This window comes from Octodon degus, unplaced genomic scaffold, assembly GCF_000260255.1.
Source record: "Octodon degus isolate 3935 unplaced genomic scaffold, OctDeg1.0 scaffold00144, whole genome shotgun sequence".
Lineage (NCBI taxonomy): Eukaryota > Metazoa > Chordata > Mammalia > Rodentia > Octodontidae > Octodon > Octodon degus.
The window spans coordinates 5,947,394-5,966,914 of record NW_004524720.1 but is presented as its reverse complement, the minus strand read 5'-3'; the positions used below and the strand labels follow the sequence as shown (position 1 = coordinate 5,966,914).

At 39.5% G+C, this 19,521-nt stretch overlaps 1 protein-coding gene across 3 annotated transcripts in view; it reads left to right on the top strand.

Moving 5' to 3' along the window:
• The window catches only part of Ccny (cyclin Y), a 156,441-nt gene that overhangs the window by 75,388 nt on the left and 61,532 nt on the right, over window positions 1–19,521 (top strand). For all 3 annotated transcript variants that reach the window (XM_023701922.1, XM_004641857.2, XM_023701923.1), the window contains exon 2: window positions 11,509–11,583. In XM_023701922.1, the coding sequence (XP_023557690.1) occupies window positions 11,517–11,583 (67 nt within the window). In that variant the 5' untranslated portion in view covers window positions 11,509–11,516. The remainder of the gene's footprint in view (window positions 1–11,508; window positions 11,584–19,521) is intronic.

Genomic DNA, 19,521 nt, shown 5'->3' with positions numbered 1-19,521 from the left:
GCTGGGATTACAGGCATGCTCTACCACACCCAGTCTTGATCACCATCTCAGCATGCCCCAGGGGCAGGGCCAGCATGGCTTGCTGGTTGGCAATGGAAGCCTGGTCTCTGTGTGTATGGTTTGAAATTCTGCTATTTCTTTCAAGCAGTTTTGCAAGCTTTCAGTGGAATTCATAATGTCTTGGACATGTGTTTGAGTTTGTTTCATGCATTCCAATTCTTTTCTGTATTGTTCATTCAATGTTTCCATCATTTTTCTGTCCCCCCCCCCTTTTTTTAAATCTGTATCTTCCTTAGATATATGGAACAATTCTTTCGTGTTTTATTTTTTTTATTTTTTGGTGGAACCGGGGATTGAACTCAGGACCTTTTGCCTGCCAGGCAGGTGTTTATTCTCCTGAGATATCTCCCCTGTACTCTCTTTCATGATTGTTGTCATTTCCTTTTTTACTGAGATTATTTCTGATCTGATTTCTTCCATAGGCTGATAGAGTTGTTTCTTTACTTCATTTGCTATCATCTCAGGAATTTCACATGTGTGGCTTCCAAATTCTTCTCCGACCTGGTCTGCTAGACTTGTTTTTGGTAGGCTAGAGGTCTGAGATTGCCTTTTGTTCCATCCTTTAGTCATTTTTTGCAGTGATGATAGGTCAATGGGGGATGGGTCAGTAAGGCTTTCAGGAGAATGGGAGGCAAAGGTCAGCTCACCAGAGCTCCTGCTGTATGGGGTTCAATGTGGCTTCCACCTCTTTATGGAGGGGTAGACAATCTGCAGCTCAAGAATGATTTTGATGAGTGCAGGCTGAAGTTTTTCAAGCCTCTCTGGATGGTGGGTTGATGCAGGGTAGTAATGCCTAAGGCTCATACAGGTTGCTGTGGCAGTTATGTCTCCCTGGTGCTCTTCAGGTTGAGGAAAGGCTGCTGAACTCAGCATAACTCCAAATTTTGACCCATTGCGTGGATTCCAGGTCTCAGAGAGTCCTTCCCATGCAGCATGCAGCCAATAGAAGTCACAAAATGTGGCCTAGCAAGGCAGGGTACTCTGTGCATTGTTTTAAAGAATAGGTGGTTTTCTCTTGGGACAAAGACTTAATAGCCAAGGGAGGAAACTATTCAAAGTATGTAGGTGTGAAATAAAATTTTGCATTTGGGAAACAGGTATTGTTGTGTCTTTAACATGCATAATGTGACTGCTGAAGGGGAGAAGAACCAGAGGGATGGCCAGTCTCTGATGATGGGTGGTAGGAAATTAGTGGGGGTGTTACCATGATTTGTTCGTATTTATTTCAACATTTTTGTAAACAAAATTAAATTAGATTTATCATTGCCTTATGTATTTTTTGTGGGTCCTCACTTGTTACCCATGGCAGTCTTGAAATTATGAGCTCAAGTTATCCTCTTCCTCATCTTCCTGAGTAGCTGAATCTGCAGGCATGTGCCACCACACTCAGAATTTGTGTTTTAAAATGTAATCTTAAAGTGTTGTGGAGGATGGAAATGAGTGATGAGTAGATAACAGGTAGAGATAAGTTAGGAGAATATGGATTTAAATTAAAGTGGTAAAGTAGTGTGGAGATGACAGTGATATTGGGGAATGAAACAACCTGATAGATGCCTGGACCTAGTTCATCTTCTTTAAAACTAAAGAATGAATTTTAGGAACAAACGGAGGTTAAGAGAGAATATATTTATTAGGGGAAAGAAAGCTCCTGTAAGAGAGAGAGGGACATAAGGAGGACTGAGCGGGTTGCCCCAGAAACTATCACTTCGAGGGATTTTTATAGAGTAAAACAATGTGGTGAGGTGGGTCACAGGTGGAAAACCTGGAAACTGGCTACTTGGGCATGAAATGGGACAAAACTATGGTCAGCCAATAAGATTACAAGCACAGTTGCTCAGGCAAAATTGGTTAAATCCAGGCCCAAAAGGGGAAGAGAGTCAGGTAGCAAGTGGACATGAATACAGAACAGGGGCTTTTCCGGTAGGGTCAGTTAGAATATCAACCACTGATTCCCATTCAAATTCCCATTACCATCTAGGTAAATATGTGGCAGCATTTGTTTACTCTTTTGTCTTGAGGACTGGGCCACAGCAAAGGTGTTTGTCTCTCCCAAAGTTGCAAAGTCATCTTGTCTTCCCTACTGTCTTTGTGAGGGCCTAGCCCTGTCTGACTCATACAGGGAGAAAACTGATCTCAGGTGGATGACTTCCAAATGACATAGGGAACCTCCAAATAACATAGGGAAAAATGATCTCTGGACCTGACCTGCATGAATTTGTGTTCTCTAAAACTGAAGAATGAATTTTAGGAACAAATGGAGCCTATAAGCAGAATATATTTTTTGAGGGAAAGAAGGCTGCTGTCTGAGACAGGGACAGGAGGGGGACCTGGGCGAATTGTTCCCGGGAAACTGTCTCTTCCAGGGATTTTTATAGACTTAAACCATGTGGTGAGGCGGGTCTAAGGTGGTGGAGAACATGAGAACTTGCTTAGGTGGATGTGAGGTGGGACAGAACTATGGTCACCCAATGGGATTACAAGCACCATTGCTCAGGTAAAATTGATTAAGTCCAAGACCAAATGGGGAAGTGAGTTATGTAGCAAGCGGGCATGAATGTAGAACCGGACTTTTATCAGGTAGCCATCCAATAGTAGTCGGATTAATGATTCTTCTGGCTCCCACAGGGTGATGATCAATCTCAGAAACCAATCTTTAGGGAGGTCAGCATTTGTTTGATCTTTGACCTTTAGGTCTGGCCCTTGGCGGGAGCATCCATACCTCCCGAAGTTGCAAGATATCTTGTCTTCTGTGGTATCTCCTTCAAGGGCCTGGCCCTGTCTGACTGCCTGTAATATTTCTGTCTAACACAGCTGCCTGCAACATGACTGCCTATAATATTTTGTCTAACTCAACTGCCTGCAACATCAGGGGCTTCCAGATATAGTTAAGTAGGATAAAAGACTGGATTTATCTATGAGTTGGAAATCAGGGAAATTTTTAGAATTTGTAGTTTGGCACCAGGGTAACCATTGGTGCTGTTAACTCAGTTTGGGATTATAGAATGAATGGTGTATTTTAGGGACAGATGAGTTCACACCTATGGTACAGTAAGTAGAATTGTCCATTGGTGGTTGGCAGTTTTGGCCTGAGAGTCAGAGGAGATGTGGGTCTTACATATAAAGGTGGATTTTGATGAATATAAGAAATGAGTCATTGAAACTACAGAAGATGAGTTTAAGGAAGGAGAACCTTTGGAAGAAGAAGTCAAATTGTAGGAAGAGCAAAAAGGGATATCAAATTCTAGAATCTGTACTGCTGCTCCTGATATAGGGAATGAAACTCCCAACCTGAAAGGTACCTGGAATAAGTTTGTGTTCTCTAAAACAAAAGAATGAATTTTAGGAACAAACGGAGGATAAGAGCAGAATATTTATTGGGGAAAGAAAGCATTTGTTTGAGTGAGGGACAGAAGGAGTACCTGAGTGGGTTGTCTGGGACTCTGTCTCTTCTAGGGATTGTTATAGAGTAAAATCATGTGTCGAGGTGGGTCTAAGGTGGAGAACATGGAAACTTGCTTATGTGAGCATGAAGTGGGACAAAACTATGGTCAACCAATCAGGTAACAAGCACCATTGCTTAGGTAAAATTGATTAAATCCAGGAACAATGGGAAAGCGGTCATGTAGCAAGCCTGCGTGAATATAGAACAGGAGTTTATCTGGTAGCCTGCTGGTAGCATTTGGATTAGTGATTCTTCTGGTTTCCTCAAGGTGATGATCAATCCCTGATGCTTATCTTTAGGGAGATAAGTATTTCTTTGATCTTTGGTCTTTAGGTCTGGCCCACAGCAGCAGCATCCCTCTCTCACAGTTGCAAGGTATCTTGTCTTTTGTGCAGTCTCCTTGAGGGCCTAGTCCTATCTGACATTATGCCTATAATGTTTCTAATTCAGGCGCCTACAACACTCACCATCTGGCTTTCCATTTTCCACCTGCAGCAGACATTACAGAAAGATTTTTCACTCTTTTTGTGAGCCCGTGGGATCAGGATACAAGGAACTGACAGGATTTAGGTCAAAATCTGGACCTTACATACAACAGCAAGGGTCAAAAGAATAGAGCTGCATGGAGAGATTGAGTGGAGAAGCAGGAGTGAGCTGCATAGCTTTAGAACTTAGAAAATCCTTGATGACTTTGGTGACAACGTTTTCAGTTGAGAGACGGCCATGAGTTGAGGCTATTTGGAGCAGGGAGTAAGAGGTGGGAGACTACTTTTCTGAAGCTTGATTAATTAGGAAAGGAGAGGTAGCATGAAAACCTGAGACAAAGGATCAAACACTTACACAGAAATAGTTCATAAGTTAATAACTTTTTTCATTGCTTAATAAACTTACTGACGTAGTTTTTTCACATTTTATTTGGAAACAAAGTTAAATGAAACATAGATTCCTTTACCCTAAAAATTTTGTGAGTCTTCCCTATGAGACACTTAAACAGGAAATTTGAGATGTAGGCTCTTGAACTTTGAGGTGTAGGCTCTTCTAGACACTTTTGAAGTACAAACTGTACTTTAAGAGGTTGGTCCTTTGATTTCTTACTGATAAAGAGAAAAGATGGAAGGAAATAATGGCTATTTGAACCATTTTCAAAGAAGAGTAAATGTTGGATTTCATAAAAGAATGTTTTGTTTATCATCTGAGAAGTCAGATAATAGTTTGGTAAGATTAAAAAATCTTTACTTCATAAGATTTACATGTCTGATAAATACCAAACTCTTATCCCAGTTTGAGACACCAGGAAAATGTGCTCAGAAGAAAACAGATTCTTTTCAAAATACAGAACATTTTATTTCACCTAAATAAAAATAAATAAAAAAATTATGAGGGTTTTTTTTGGCTTGTGTAGGATATTTTGAGTGAAGAGAAATTGTTTGGGGCTGCATATAAAGTAAATGATATAGTTAATATATGTTACCAAAAAACTTATTTTTAAACTTATTTTTAAAGTAATAATGGTTTAAAATGACAGGAAGCTTCTAAAATATGGTAAATCGGAGATTTATTTATATTCAGTGGTAGGTGATAGGACAGGCTACTCCAGTTCTGAAATGGTGGTGGTGATGAGCTCCATAATCCATTTCTAATAAATAAAAGACTTACACATCTCTGTATGCCATGCCTGAAAATAATGTAAACTTCTGAGGTTTCAAAAGGTTTGAGCCAGGTGTCCTGGCACACAGGTATAATCCCAGCACTCTAGTTTTTTTTTTTTTAATTATTTATTTATTTTTATTTATTGTGTGTGTGTGTGTGGCCAGCTCAGCCCACCAGGGGGCGGGCTGGCTGGCATGTGGTGCTGGGGGATCGAACCGCGGTCCCTGTTCTTTGCCAAGCCTTGTTTCAAGTAGGTGCTTTAGACCACTGAGCCATCTCTCCAGCCCCCCAGCACTCTAGTTTTAAACACAGTAATAATCACAGGTTTGAGCCCAGCGAGAATGATTTAGCCAAGCTCCATTTTGGAGGCACCAGGCATATATCTTGAATATGAAGGCTGTTGCTGCAATCCAGTACTTTGCACAAACACAACACAAAACAAAGTTTGATATATTTGTAAAGGGTTAACAGAGTTTTGTGCCTTAACTGTAGAAAATATAAAAATCCCTTGTGCTTTTTGTTATCTATTTTAAGAAATGTATTTTTCTTTTTGGCTCAGGGCTGTTTAACAATAAATAACTTTTTTGTCAAGGCAGCAAGCTAACACAAACTCCCTCTCTAACCATCTCCTATAACATAGTCAGCTTAAGATATATCTTACAAAAATATATACTTATCACTAAGCTATAAGAGACCTTTTAGTTATAAACAGTTTACAGCTGTGTCAAATGAATGTAGTTTCTGTTGTTCTGTACTAGATAACAAATTTGCTTACCAAACTGGATGTGATTTCTGCTATAAATACCCCCTTGCTACCTACATTATTCGAGGCCGATCAGCCTTCTCCTGCGTGAGAAGTGGCTGATGGACCTGAGCTCTGTAAATAAAAGGCTCTATTCAAATTTCTATCTGGCTGATCTGCTTCCTATGCAGAGTTGACCCGTAACAATATTTAGTATCAGTGTTACTTCAGCAGGTCAAAATATTTATGAATAACCAAGTGCAGCACAGATAATAAGCACATCTAATAGTTTGGAGAGTTTGCGCCCTGTGAGATTTCTCTTCACTGTTTTATTTAACCTGTTTAGCAGAGGTTGAATGTGTGCTTGGTCAGTAGTTTGAAAAATGTGGCTGTAAATAATAGTTTAATGCCTTAACAGGGAAGAAAGCATAAGATATACTTTTGACTAAAATGTGTAGGTTTCTCCCTGGTATTTTTTTGTGACAGAGTTGCTTGTGGGCCTGGCTTAGCTGTTCAGGGTATTTACTAGGCTCCTTTTCTGTTCAGGGGTGGTTACTTGTTGCCAGTGGGTGCTCCTTTGCCCAGTTATCTTCAGGATGTTGTTCAACCAGTGAGGGAAAAGCAGATTCTGCCACAGGATGCCAGTGAACTGCATTGCCATTGGAGTTTTGTTGTTTAGGAACAGAACCAGATTTGATGAAAAGCTTTAGAGGAGAATCAGGTGATGCATTGTGATGGAATCATTCCCTTTGTTCACTTACCAAGTCATTTCTAGTACCTCCTCTTTGTTGCACACTATTCTGGACTCAGAGATAACTGTAAACAAACAAAATCTCTGCCTTTCTAGAGCTCACATGATTGTTGGTAAAGTGAAGAGTGTGTTTTTTTTTTTTTTTTTTGTGTGTGTGTGTGTGTGTCTTTGTCTTTTGATATTGCTAGGAAATCTGAGCCAGAGCATCACACCCGGTAGGCAAGAAGTCTACCACTGAACTATGTCTGCAACTCAAAGATAATATTAAGTGAATTGTACTAAACAAGTTAATATACATATTATACAGCAGTTCCTCAGTAGAGGAAAGGAATGGGGACATTACGACATTTCGGAGCCTTACTGAAAAGGTAGGATGAGAGATAGGAAGCTGAAAAGGGGAGGTTGATTCTGAGCTATACTTTTGAAACGGGAGTATTAAAAGAGTGTGTCTGTGCTTATAGGGAGAGGAGAGGTGAGAGAGACAGGATCCATTGCTGAGTGGGAAGGTTGCCTAGGGCAGAGCGTGGTGCTATACGTAGAAGGCAGATACGCTGCTCCTGGCTCCTACTAGTAAGTTGAGAGCTGGAGGATGCATTGGAGGTTGTGTGTGTGTGGGGGAGATTTGTGAACTTTGCAGATGGAGAAGAGCTGTTTGTTACTGCCAAGGGCCCACTGGAGGGGTTGTCAAGATCTTAAAGTGGGACCGGTCATTTTTTTCCTCTACCTGTTGGAGCTGTTTGGGACAGGAGGTGGAAGGCAAGTGACGAACATCTAGGAAGCTGTTAAATGATTAGTCATCAGCTGTGAGGAAGATAGCGGGAAATGAGGATGCAGCAGGGTGAGAGACAGTGAAAGTAATCAGATTGGCTTGCAGATCAGTTTACAGAATCTGAAACACTGTGACCAACCAAAGGTTTTTCTTGTTTTGTTTTTTAAAAACATAACATTTGAAATCCAAAAATGCTCTAAAACATTAAACTTCTGGATTGACAACAATCCAAAAAGTTTCAGGTTTCAGAGCTGTTATGGCTTGTATGGGGCTTTTGGGAGGTGACTGGTTCATGGGTGTGTGAGACTGAGTCAGTCCTCTGAAGAGGTTATAGCTGGGTGTGATGTTGCAGAGGGGAAGCCTGGTGTGGAGATGGGTCACTGTGGGCATGGCCTGGAAGCATATGTAGCTCCTCCTCCCTTGAGGTTGCTGCTTCCTGCTTGCCTGTTTTTCCTTTGCCGTTCCTCTCTGCCATGCTGCCTTCCATCTTTGGACTGAAACCCCTACAAACTGAACCAAAATATACCTTTCCTCCCTTAAATTGTGAGTGTCAGGTATTGTTTCAGTGATGAAAAAAGTAGTTAAGATAACCATACTCCCTGAGTGCTGGGATTATAGACATGAACCAGTATGACCAGCTGAGTGTGGGACATTTTTTTAAGGATGGTCATGAGCTGAACAAAGCTCCACTGAACAGTTAACTGGCAGAGGTAAACCAGAAATGACTTTTGCCCTTGATCCTAAATGGGGGAGCTGATGTGGAAAGCAAATGGTTGTTCAGTGGACAGGCATCTCCTTTAGTGGCTCAAGTGAAGATCAGTTAAAAATGTAAGTCCGAGAACTTTGGTGGGCTTTCCAAACATCAGTGGAGTTTCCTTGTTCTCTGCCTGTAACTGGCCCTTACCTCACTGTGTGGTGCTCTGTGAGGAAATAGTATGTGACCTGTGTCTTCACACAAGGGACCTCAGTGCCTGTCATCATAGTCATCCTCTTTTTCTCCTTTTTTTTTTTTTGCAGTACCAGGATGGAACTCAGGGCCTTGTTCTTGCCAGGCAGCACTTATGCTACTGAGCTATATCCCTGACCCCCTGTTGCATTCTTGAAACTCAGAATCGAGTTGTTGTACCCCTTGCCTGGGTAAGCCTTCCATTCGGCCTTGTGAACTTCCTGCTTCCTGAAATGATTCTGCCAGCATCAGAGTAAGATCAGTAAGAAAAGTTAGCAGGTTGTAGGGAAAGCTAACAGTGCCTTAAAGCAAATCCTTGTCTCATTTTAAGTTCTCAAGGGGATGAGGTGGGTGACTAGCTGGAAACAGTATATTGGAAGGAATATTCTATGTTAGAGGTTTTTAGGAGGGCCTAATAAAAGTTTTTGGATAGTGGAATGGATTCTTCCACTGGGTACCATGAACATTGAAGGGTTACATGTTAATAAACTGTTCTGGGTATTTCTAATTGAAAAAGAAAATACTTCATCACCAGATGAAACAAATACTGAAATCACTGGTAACATTTTCTTTTCTCAAAGGACAAGTTCCTTATTCAATGTAAAGTAACTTTTCCTATTTTCAACATCATCATATTATTTGACTGGAATTTAAAAGTAGGGGTGTAGAGTTGGTTTTGCCTAAAAATTAAATTTCACCAAACTTGGAACATTGTATTAGGAAAATAACAGAATAAATGTTGATTTCCCTTTCTGCTTTTCAGTCACTTGGAATTTACCAGAAAGCTCTGCCTATACTTTCCCTCAAAAAGAAATCATAAGAAAATGCTGTCCTTAAGGTCATTGTTACTTGAGCTAGCCCAGTGAGGTACCTCTAGGGAGCTTGCCTAGGTTACCTCTGCATTCCAGTTTGTCCTTAGTAATGGTTTTGGACTTGGGGCAGGTGTCTCTCTCTGCTGTGCTGTTTCCTTAGACACTGTAGGTAGCATGCTCAGCTTCCTCCCTACGTCTCCCTTTTAGACCTGTTGAGACCGTAGTACCTCTGCACATGATGCTTGGCATATTTTATTGAATGGTCCTTGTCTCTTGGGATAACAAATAGGATATGTTAGTGACCTTCTATAGGTATCAGTAAAATCCCCACTGGTAGAATTTGGCCTTATTCTCCTTCATAGTCAGGATGATTTAAGATTGCAAACTTAGGTACTTTGCTGCCCAGTGTTTTCTCCTCTCGTGTTCCCTTCTCCCACCTCAGTGTCACAGGTTTTGCAGGTGACAGTGGTGTTCAATACACTTGTGTTCAAGAATACAGAGCTGTACTATGAGTCACCAGAAAGCAGTGGACAGAAAATTCATGTCACCTAGTTCTCTCTACATCTGTCTCTTTCAGTACAACCTGGATTAGAGCCCAATGTGGCATGGCAGCACTGTACTTCTTGAACATTCAATTGGAACAAAGAAGATCAGTAGGGAGCTTATATTGTGCTAGGCTAATTGCTTTGCTACTGATTTAGCCTTTCAAATAAGATGGATTGTTTAATCATGGCTGTTTTGGTGATTATTTTAATTCAAATTTTATTGAACTAGGCAGGAGATTTTTGATGGCAGGATTCTGAAGTGCATTTTTGGACATTCCAGTGTAGTTTTTCTGAATGCACATTGTGTTCATCTGGCTTCCTATTTTCCATCTCTCTGAAGCTTGATGGCCTTTTAAGTTTAGAACAGCTCTGCCTTCGTGGTTGCATCTCAAGTTCTATCAGTAGTTTTGCATTATATTTCTTTGTGTCTAAGGTGGCCCCTTCTTTCAGCTTTTTGTAGAATCAGAACATTTGAAAGGTAGGTATATAGTTTTAAGAAAAAGTAGAAAACAAATTCTAAATTTAATTTTCCTTTCTTTAACAATTTATATATCAGATCTGAAAGTGAGTAAAATACTGATAGTTGTCATCTCATTCATTCAAGATGACTGAATTTGACTGTAAAGAGTTATGCAAGTGATCCAGAACAGTGAAAACTGACAAATCTTCAAATTCCATGAGATTTAAATTCTGTTTATTTATTTATTTATTTATTTATTTATTATTTATTGGTATTTTAGGGAAAGGTCTACAGGGTGCTCAGGGTCTCACTATTAGATCAGGTTCTTAGTGATCCACTTGTTTACAGCCTCTCAAGAGCTGGGATTACAGGCGTGCGCCACCATGCCCAGTCTCAATTGCCATCTCAGCGTACTCTGAGGGCGGGGCTGGCATGGCAGGCCCAGGGATTGAACCCCAGGCCCCTGCGCCTGCTTGTAGGCGCTTTAATCCACTGACCTATTTGGCTGGCCCTAGGTTTTTGTTTTTAATAAATTGTGAAAAGCTCTTCTATATTGGGATTCTGGGTTGTTTATACTGTATTGACTAGCTCCTAATGCTTAGAGGGAGATTGTTTTGAAGCAGGGACTACAGAAGCAAGTGTGTGGATGGCAGAAGAACAAGGAATGGCTCCCAGGGAATAGTGTCTCCTTCAAGAGGGCTAGGTGCTGCCAGATGAATTGATTGAGTAGAGGAGCTAGAAATGGGTGTTTTTCATTTGTGGTATTATGTTTGAAAATTCTTGATTTTTTTTTTTTTTTTTTAATGTTAGCTTTTTTTTTTTTTTTAAGTTTAGGTCAAATAGAATAATGGCCCAGATTAGGCCCACAAATAGCCTATATACAGTGTTTGCTATAAGCCAAAGTATAAATTTGACTTAAAATCATCTTCACTAAGTGGAAGGTGTGGGTACTAATTCAACCCAACTAGTTGAGTTGTACTATTTTAATCATCTTTGACTAGGAGTATCACTTATGTAACTGTACAGTTCATTTGCTGATAACTTTGTCCTGTTATTTTCTGGGTTCTTGGGTACAAAGGAGACTTTTCAAAAGAAAATGGAGTTTTAGGCTAACAGAGCTCAAATCAAGCCTCTAATTTTTATGTATATCTTCCTCAAATTTCTAAATAGCAGTGTTCTCAGTTGAACTAAAAGAATCTATAAATATAGTAACTGTAGGTTGCCAGAATTTTAGAATGCATTAGCAACTTTAGGTTGAGAAAATTGAAAATTAATCTTGGCTCTCTAGTTACTGGATGATAATTCATATAATTTTTTTCTTTCTTTAAAAGATTTGAACATGGAATTCAATCCTTCAGATCATCCTCGGGCCAGCACAATATTCCTCAGTAAATCTCAGACGGACGGTAGGTTATTAATTTATTGTAACTTTTAAACAACAAAAAAAGTTAATGTTGATAGTATAAATCTTGGTGTTCTACTAGATTTGTGTGTGTGTGTGTGTGTGTGTGTGTGTGTGTGTAGAATAGAATATCCATTAATGACCCTAAGTATATTGTTTCTTGGGTGATCCCCTTTGATTTTTTTTCCTTTTATGGTTCTAGAATTTCACAATTGAAGCAGCTATCTATTGCCATTTACCTGGGTTATAGAGATCTACATGCATTGTATAGCAGGAGTTTCTATTCTGAAAGTCAGAAACTTCTCTTTAAGAATTAGTAGTTGTATAAATTTTCAGAAGGTGAGTTGTTTATTAGGTTATAATATATCTGGTACAAGGTCTCACTATGCAGCTCAGACTCTTCGCAGTCCTCCTGTTTTCAGCCTATAATCCATGCACCACCATGCCCAGTCTCAGTGGCTGGCTCAGTGCACCCGAGGGCGGAGCCAGCACAGCATGTGGTACCAGGGATTGAACCCTGGTCCCAGTCTGTGCGCTTCTTAATTTCTTACGTATTTTTTCTTTCTTCTTCCAATTTTGATTCATGTATCTGCTAATATGTAGTTTTTTTTCCAGGACATATTCATACTTTAAAAATGACATTTATTTTGAAAAGTGGGAAGGAAATTTTCAAATAGAAAGGGAACAAGGGAAGAGGGAGGGGAAGAAAAGGAAAGAAATAGAGAACTGAATAGAAGAGAAAGAAATGGAAACAGAGCTTTTGTAAATAAGGAGAGAAGAAGGGTTGAAGGAAGGAGCATGGGAAAAGAATTAAGATAGATCATGTACAAGTACAGATTCCCTATGATGATTGTGATCATTATGTATATCAAGTGTTCCAATAAAATTAATTTAAAAATAAACTAGACACATGGAAAAAAATGAAAAATAAAAAACTAGCATACTTACAAACTTTCCCTAATGAAATGGGAAGTCATTGGAAAGGGTGGGTTTTTGCTAGGGAAGGAAAGTGACAATGAAAATGCAGGCTTGGGACAGTGAAGAACAAGAGTCACAAACAGTTGTTTGTAGACATGTAAAGCACTTGGTGCTTTGAAAGGAAGCTGAAAGGCTGCTTGCCTTCAGATTCGGTTCTTGCTTACTGTGAACTCAGGACAGACCAACATCATCCACAAAATATTCTTCCAGTACTTTTATGAAATCATTTCAGAGCTCTGGATAAGTAACATACCTTGATTGTCCTGGTGAAAGGAAATGATCTAACAGAAGAAGAATAGCACCAGAAATAGTTCAGGAACATATACCCTCCCTCTCCCATTTCCTCTACATCACATTCCCCTTCCTTGACTGGAATATTAGGACTTAATCACACTGAAATTTGTTTATTGCTTCAATCTAAAAATTGTTAAATCTCTCTGTGTAACAAACATATAAACATACTTAAGTCTCACAGGTCACAAACAAAAGGAAAGATAGCTAATAAGTTCTCCTAGTACTCCTACGATTGATTCCTCCCAGTTTTTGTTCAGTGATAGCTCCCACACCACCTCTGCTGTTTCTCACCCACCCAGTCCCCTATTGTACTCTACCCAGAGTGTGGAGAGGTTACCCCAGGGCATTTTCCTTCCTGGAACTGTTGATTACTTCTGTGCTGCAAGTTTGTTGAAGTTTCTTATAACTCCCCACTTTTCGCTTCCTGTCTTCAAACAGGCGAATTTGCTGAATAGGTAAAGTAATAAATAGTTACCTATAATTAAAAGAAATGGATTTTTAAAAATAGGTAACTTTGGTAACTTAAGTGCATTACTTTTTGGTGAAATGATTGTCAGAGAATTGACTATTTGGCAAATTGGTCCTGAGAGATCCTTTCTATAAGCTACTTCTTAAATGTCTTAATAAGCTTCTTTTCCATTCAGTCTTTCACTTGTAGTATTCCCAAGATTCTGTCCCTCACTCACATCTTTCTGATCTGAATACAATTTCTCATGGCATTTGCTTTAATTGATTATATCCCAGACTGAACAAATGACCTGCATTTCCTATCCTGTTTATGTTCCTAAGCCAGAAGGATTTGGCTTTTCCTAGACTCTTTCCGGTTCTCAGTTCTCACTGTTTTTGGTGTTAGAGCTGATTTGTTCTATGTTAGAGACATCCTGTAGGAGCACATACACCACAGAAAATTAGCAGAGACTATAAATCAGGACATTCTTTTTATTTTTCTTTTTTTAAGAAACTATTAAGCTTCTCTTCTGGAGGGTTAACAACTTCAGTTTGCAGACCAAAAATTAGAGAAAAAGAAGGACTGCAAGTACAGCCAACATTTTGGCCCTAGCCTTTCAAGGTCATTGAGGACTCAGGACATAAGAGAACCTGTATTGTAACATCCTTTAACTCAGGGGTGTACCAAATCTTCTGATCAAGGAGGTTATGGGGCAACAGAGGAAAGTGATCGACAGTGTAGAGTGTGCCTAAGGAGAGTCCCATGGAGAGAAAACATTCTCTCAGGCTTTCACAGAGAGCAAATTGGTCAAGCAATGACCATGACTCATCCACATGGCTGACACTCACAAAGGATCTATAAACTGTTGTACAGGGTTTCAGGGTAAATCATGAGGGGATCTGACTGACTTTGTCAGATACAAAAGTTACATTTCTTGTTATATAGGTCTTTATCTTGGTCTTAACCATGCAGCAGAAAAGTATAAAAATGAAGTATAAAAAAAGTAAAGCCATATTAATATGCTGAGCTTTAAAAGGCTCAAGCCAACAACTTCTGACATTGCCAGTCCTGCGTATAACCCACTACTATTATGGACTACTGGACTATAGTGGATTATTTTGTCGAGTTGACACACCTACAATGTTTAAATGGCAATGGAATACCCATCTCTGACAAAACTAAACAAGAAAAAGGGATATAAATGAAGGATCATTTTGTATCTGTATATACAAAATAGGATAGGTGCTTCTCGGCCTTTTGGCTAAGATCAAGTACAAAATAGGATAGGTATACAGCTACTTGCTCTCAATTTAGTGAGAAAAAAGATTTGTACTGATAGTGTTTGGACAGTATATCATCTGCATCTTGTACTATGAATAACTACTACGAAGACAACAATATGTAGTGTATTAATTATTGTAACTGACCTACTAACCTGTTTTGAAACTATATCATTGCTATTTGTTTCTTAATAAAAGTAATAAAAAAATTTTTTAAAAGAGAAAAAAAAGAAACTGTTAAACATTTACTAGCACATCATTATATTTATGTTGTTCAAGGAGTCTTGAGTCTCACTCCTCTGTGGCCCATGACTCTTTCTTCTCCATCCTCTTGCCTGCCATCTTGTTTTAGACTCAGTGTCTCTTTTGCCTTACTGTAGCAAACCCTAGATGGGTCGTCCTATCCTTGAGCTTATCTTGCTCTAAACCTGTGTCTGTGTTGCTACTGGATGCAAAGAAGCTCTTTATAAAACATGTGATTATGCCTCTTGCTTGCTTAAAGTGTTTTGGGGAAAGTAGGAGTGAGGCAGAATTTTACTGTGTGCTCCACACTGATGTGAACTTGCTATATAGCTCAGGCTAGCCTCAAACTCAGTTCTGCCTGTCCGAGGGGTTACAGTTTACCACCACTGTTAGTGATTCCCCAGTTGCCTTGGGACTAAGTTGTGGATACCTTTACCTTGAATTCAATGCCCTTCATGACCCAGACTCTTATCTTCTTTCTTACTGTACTTGTTTTGGTACCTTGTGCTTCAGCTTGCAGTTTCTTTTATTCACCACTTACTTTGTGCTCTTTGCAGGTCCCTAGATTTCCCATTTTGTCTTTCATACACCACTCCTTTTTATCTTCCAAGTTTTTTATCTTCCATGAAGATCTTAAGTCCTCAGGGTGCATTAAATGGGCCTTTGATGGACCATCTTATCTTATGAGTGCTTCTGCCGAGTATGAACTGTATTGTGGCATATAAGCCATCTGCTGCCCTAAGAGAAGGAACAGATGGATATTGGAGCTTGGACCCAGAATGTCTCATGGATGTGCAACCCAACTGGCTGAAAGAAAGAAAAATGACAGTTAGGTAACAGTTTTGACTTGATTGTGAGAATTCTTCCCTTGAGTAAACTTACTTTTCCCACACTTCTAAGAGTACTAGAGCAGATACCAATTCTGTTTTTCATCTACCCCATTTACTAATTAGAAAAAAATCTTGTAATTTGAGACAATAAGGTTCACAGCACCTGATTTTTTTTGTATCTGGTGACTTCTCTTTCAGGTTGATGTGCTCCCCTCTGTGCTCTCTGCTGCAGTCCCATCCTCTTTCAAACCCCCACCATCACCCCTTGCATATCTAACAGGCAAACTCAGTGAGAGTTATTAGAGTTTCTTGCTTGTTACATTCCTTTTCTCTGTGGATATCATAGATTTAGATATGTTTTTATTCAAAAGGAGATTGGAAGCCTCAAAAAAACTTAGTGCTAATAGAGTGTACTCGTTAAACTTCTCTGGCTGGCTGAATTTCATTGTTTTATTTAAATACAGTATGACTGCTACCTGTCATTTCTTTACACAGATAATACATCATTGCAGATTTCCTTTGTAAAAGAGGCATTCAACAAAAAAGGGACCAGGGGTTCTTCATGGGATGGAGGAAATTGCTGGGTGAGAGAGAAAGTGGTTTATTTGGTCTCTGTCTCTCTCTCTGTCTCTCTCTCTCTGTCTCTCTCTCTCTGTCTCTCTCTGTCTGTCTCTCTCTCTCTCTCTCTCTCTCTCTCTCTCTCTCTCTTTTTTTTTTTGCTGTGCAGTTGTTCTTGCTTGTAAGGGAGAACTGCATGTAGCTCCTGATACCTGTTCCTTTTGTTTATCCATTTTAATTTGTTTTAAGTTAGGATAGCTCCAGTTCTACATGGATGTGCTTATTTTTATTGGTTGCCAATAATACACATGTTGGTTTATACACTAAATTAAGTGTTTACTTCCTCATTTTGCAAAGTTAGAAATACAGTGGAACATAAAGGTTGAAGGCAGCATTGTGATTAATCCTAGCAGACATGCATGACATTGTGACAGTTTCTGATTGTTTCATGCTGCAATTTCACTTTCTCCCATCTTTTCTAACTTTATTGATAAGGGATACTCATCCTTTGTAGGCAAGAGGCTATAGGCAACAGGTATGTACTTCCCTTTCTTGAGTCGGAATGACATGACCCTCTTGCTATCAGTCCAGTTCCCCTCTCTGTCATCCTCCTGGAGGCAGAGTGGTCAAGTTATCTGGCCTTGACCAAGCCCTGTGATTTAAAGAGACAATGAAGTCCTCGGATGCTATTCCTTACTTTGGGAGCACTACCCACTCCATTGTCTGATCTCTTGTGCCTCCCAGTTTTCTTTGTTGTTGTTTGTTTTTGGGCCTCTCAGGTTTGCTAAAGCTGTTTGCACCATAATATGAGCTAAATGAGTTAGACCTAAATGAGTTAGTCAGTTTTTCTCAGTATGCCTTTTACTGTATCCTCTCTCCTGATAATGTTGCCCTCAGATCCAGTAGTCAGTTACTCAGGGTGTGCCTTCCAGAGCAGAAGCTGCTGGTAGTGAATGACCCCACTAGGGTGTAGCTGGATGCCCTCTTCCACAGCCAGTACAGGCTGTCTGTGGAAGGTAGATTCTCATTTGTTCATCTGGAACTTGTGTACCTTTGCTTCTTCTCAGTTTGTCTTAGTACAGAGTTGTCTTTTGTGCTGCCTACAGCACCTCACACCAGATGGTGGGGTTTGACCAGGAGAAGGAATGGACACCAGCCCGAGAGTGGATAGCACATCTGATGCTGCTGTGACCTTGATGATCTTTCTCTGTCTATGTTTCCTTGATATAGATAGGCCTATAGATAGGCCTACTGTCCATTTAAGGGATACTACCACATACTTTGGAAACAAGCAAGGAATAAATTGGGTTCTAATGCTGTCAGCCAACTTTTCACAGTAGTCCTTCATGACATCTTATATAGTACTTAAACTCTCACCTAAGAATCTGTTGAGGCCTCCTTTCTGCCATCATTTCAGAATGATGCAGTTGCATGTAGTATGTTTATAAAAACAGTAGTGAAAATTGACTAAAAATGAAGTCATCTCAGTATGCTTCCTAAAACTGAAAATTGTGTTAGAAGTAAAGTATAGCAAAGGAGTAAAACATATTTTTGAAGAATTAATGTACAACCAGTTAAAATGCCAACACGCTAAGAAAAATGGACATGTATTTACATTGGCATCTTCATGTGTGAATACATGTTTATTTACACATTTTATAAATGCAAAAGTGCACATAATACATCTGTGTAAGGATGCAGAGAAAAAACTCTTAAGGACATACATTATACTATTAGTAGTGATTTTGGAGTGTTACGTATTACTGTTTTCTCTCTCTCTCTCCTTTTTTTTTTGGCGGAACTGGGGATTGAACTTGGCCCTTGTGCTTGCCAGGGAAGCGCTTATTCCACTGAGCCATCTCCCCGGCCTCTGTTTTCTCTTTTTTTGATACAGGGTCTCATTATGCAGTTCAGACTCATAGTGATCCTCCTGCTTCAGCCTCCCCAGCAGTATGATTGCAGGCATGTGCCACCTTGGGGCCTTGTGCTTGCCAGGCAGGTGCTAGACTGCCAAGCTATCTCCCCAGCCCTACCATTTTCTTTATAGGCTGTAGTTGTGCTTTTTCCTTATACCACTTTGTATTTTCCAAGTTTATTGTGCAAACTTACATTCATTTTTTTTAATAGTCAACAATAGTTCTAAAAGAACACTACATAGTTGAAGTTTCTGTGCTTTTGAACAAATCCTTTGGCCCTAGGTATTCTCTGGGGAGCAGAGAACATTCCAAATTGGTCAGTAATGTAGATGGATATTTGTTTTTTGAATAATTTTCTCCTATGTCTTTTTCCTGCCTCTTATTACCTGTCCTACAGTTTTCTCCTCTATGATCAGTCTGTCCTGGACATCTTTGAAAAATTTCCTGTTTTTTCCTTGCTCTCTGCCTTGCTTATTTAGATTTCCGGTTGAGTGCACAGAATGTTTCATTTCTCCTGGTCCATGTTTAGGAGTAAACAGAGCAAGCAGGCATATTTGAGCTCCCTTCCTGCAGCAGAGGAGACCTGCTTCCAAGGAATGACCTCACCAGGAGGCCTTCTTGCTCAGGGCATTGAAGTATGGGTGACCTCCAGCCACAGCACACTGTGTCCTTATTGTGTTTGTGGCCTCCCTGTCAGTTAGCCCAGCAAGGCAAGAACTTTGGTGTACCCACCAGATGGGCTCAGCACTTATATTTGAATTAAGGAATTATTGAATCCACTGCAGTATTGAAACCTGCAGGAATTGTATGGTAATTTTAACTTACTGTGAGAAAAAATTATGAACTTTTAATTTGATTTCAAAGCTTGATCTTTGACATTCGTAGAAAGGAAAGAAAACCTTACTTTTGAACCAGGCTTTTGTAATCTACATTGGCTACGCTATCTCAGCAATTGTCTTTATCTTGAAAGGAGAGGCTGTTAATTCCTCATAAGGAAAACCTCCCACTTGAATGGCTTACCAATGTTTCACATTCAGAGTGAGCCACAAGCTAAATAATTTGTCTTTGTAGAATAGCTTAGCTCTATTCATGTCATCCCAGTTCTTACTGTTTTTCTTTTTCTTTTTTTTCCCTTTAAGTCAAGTGTCTTGTTGTTTATTTTATTTAATTTTTCACAGCTGATTAATAGGACAGTTTTGATAATCAATACATTGTACATTGTTATCTTCTTAGTGGTTATCCATAGTACAAGAAGCAGACAGGATATTCTGTCCAGACACTGTTAGTACACCTCTTTCTTCTCATTGAATTAAGCGAAAGTAGCTGTAAATTTATCCTATTTTGTATGTATAAATACAAAATGATCTTTCCTTTGTATCCTTTTTTTTTTTTTTT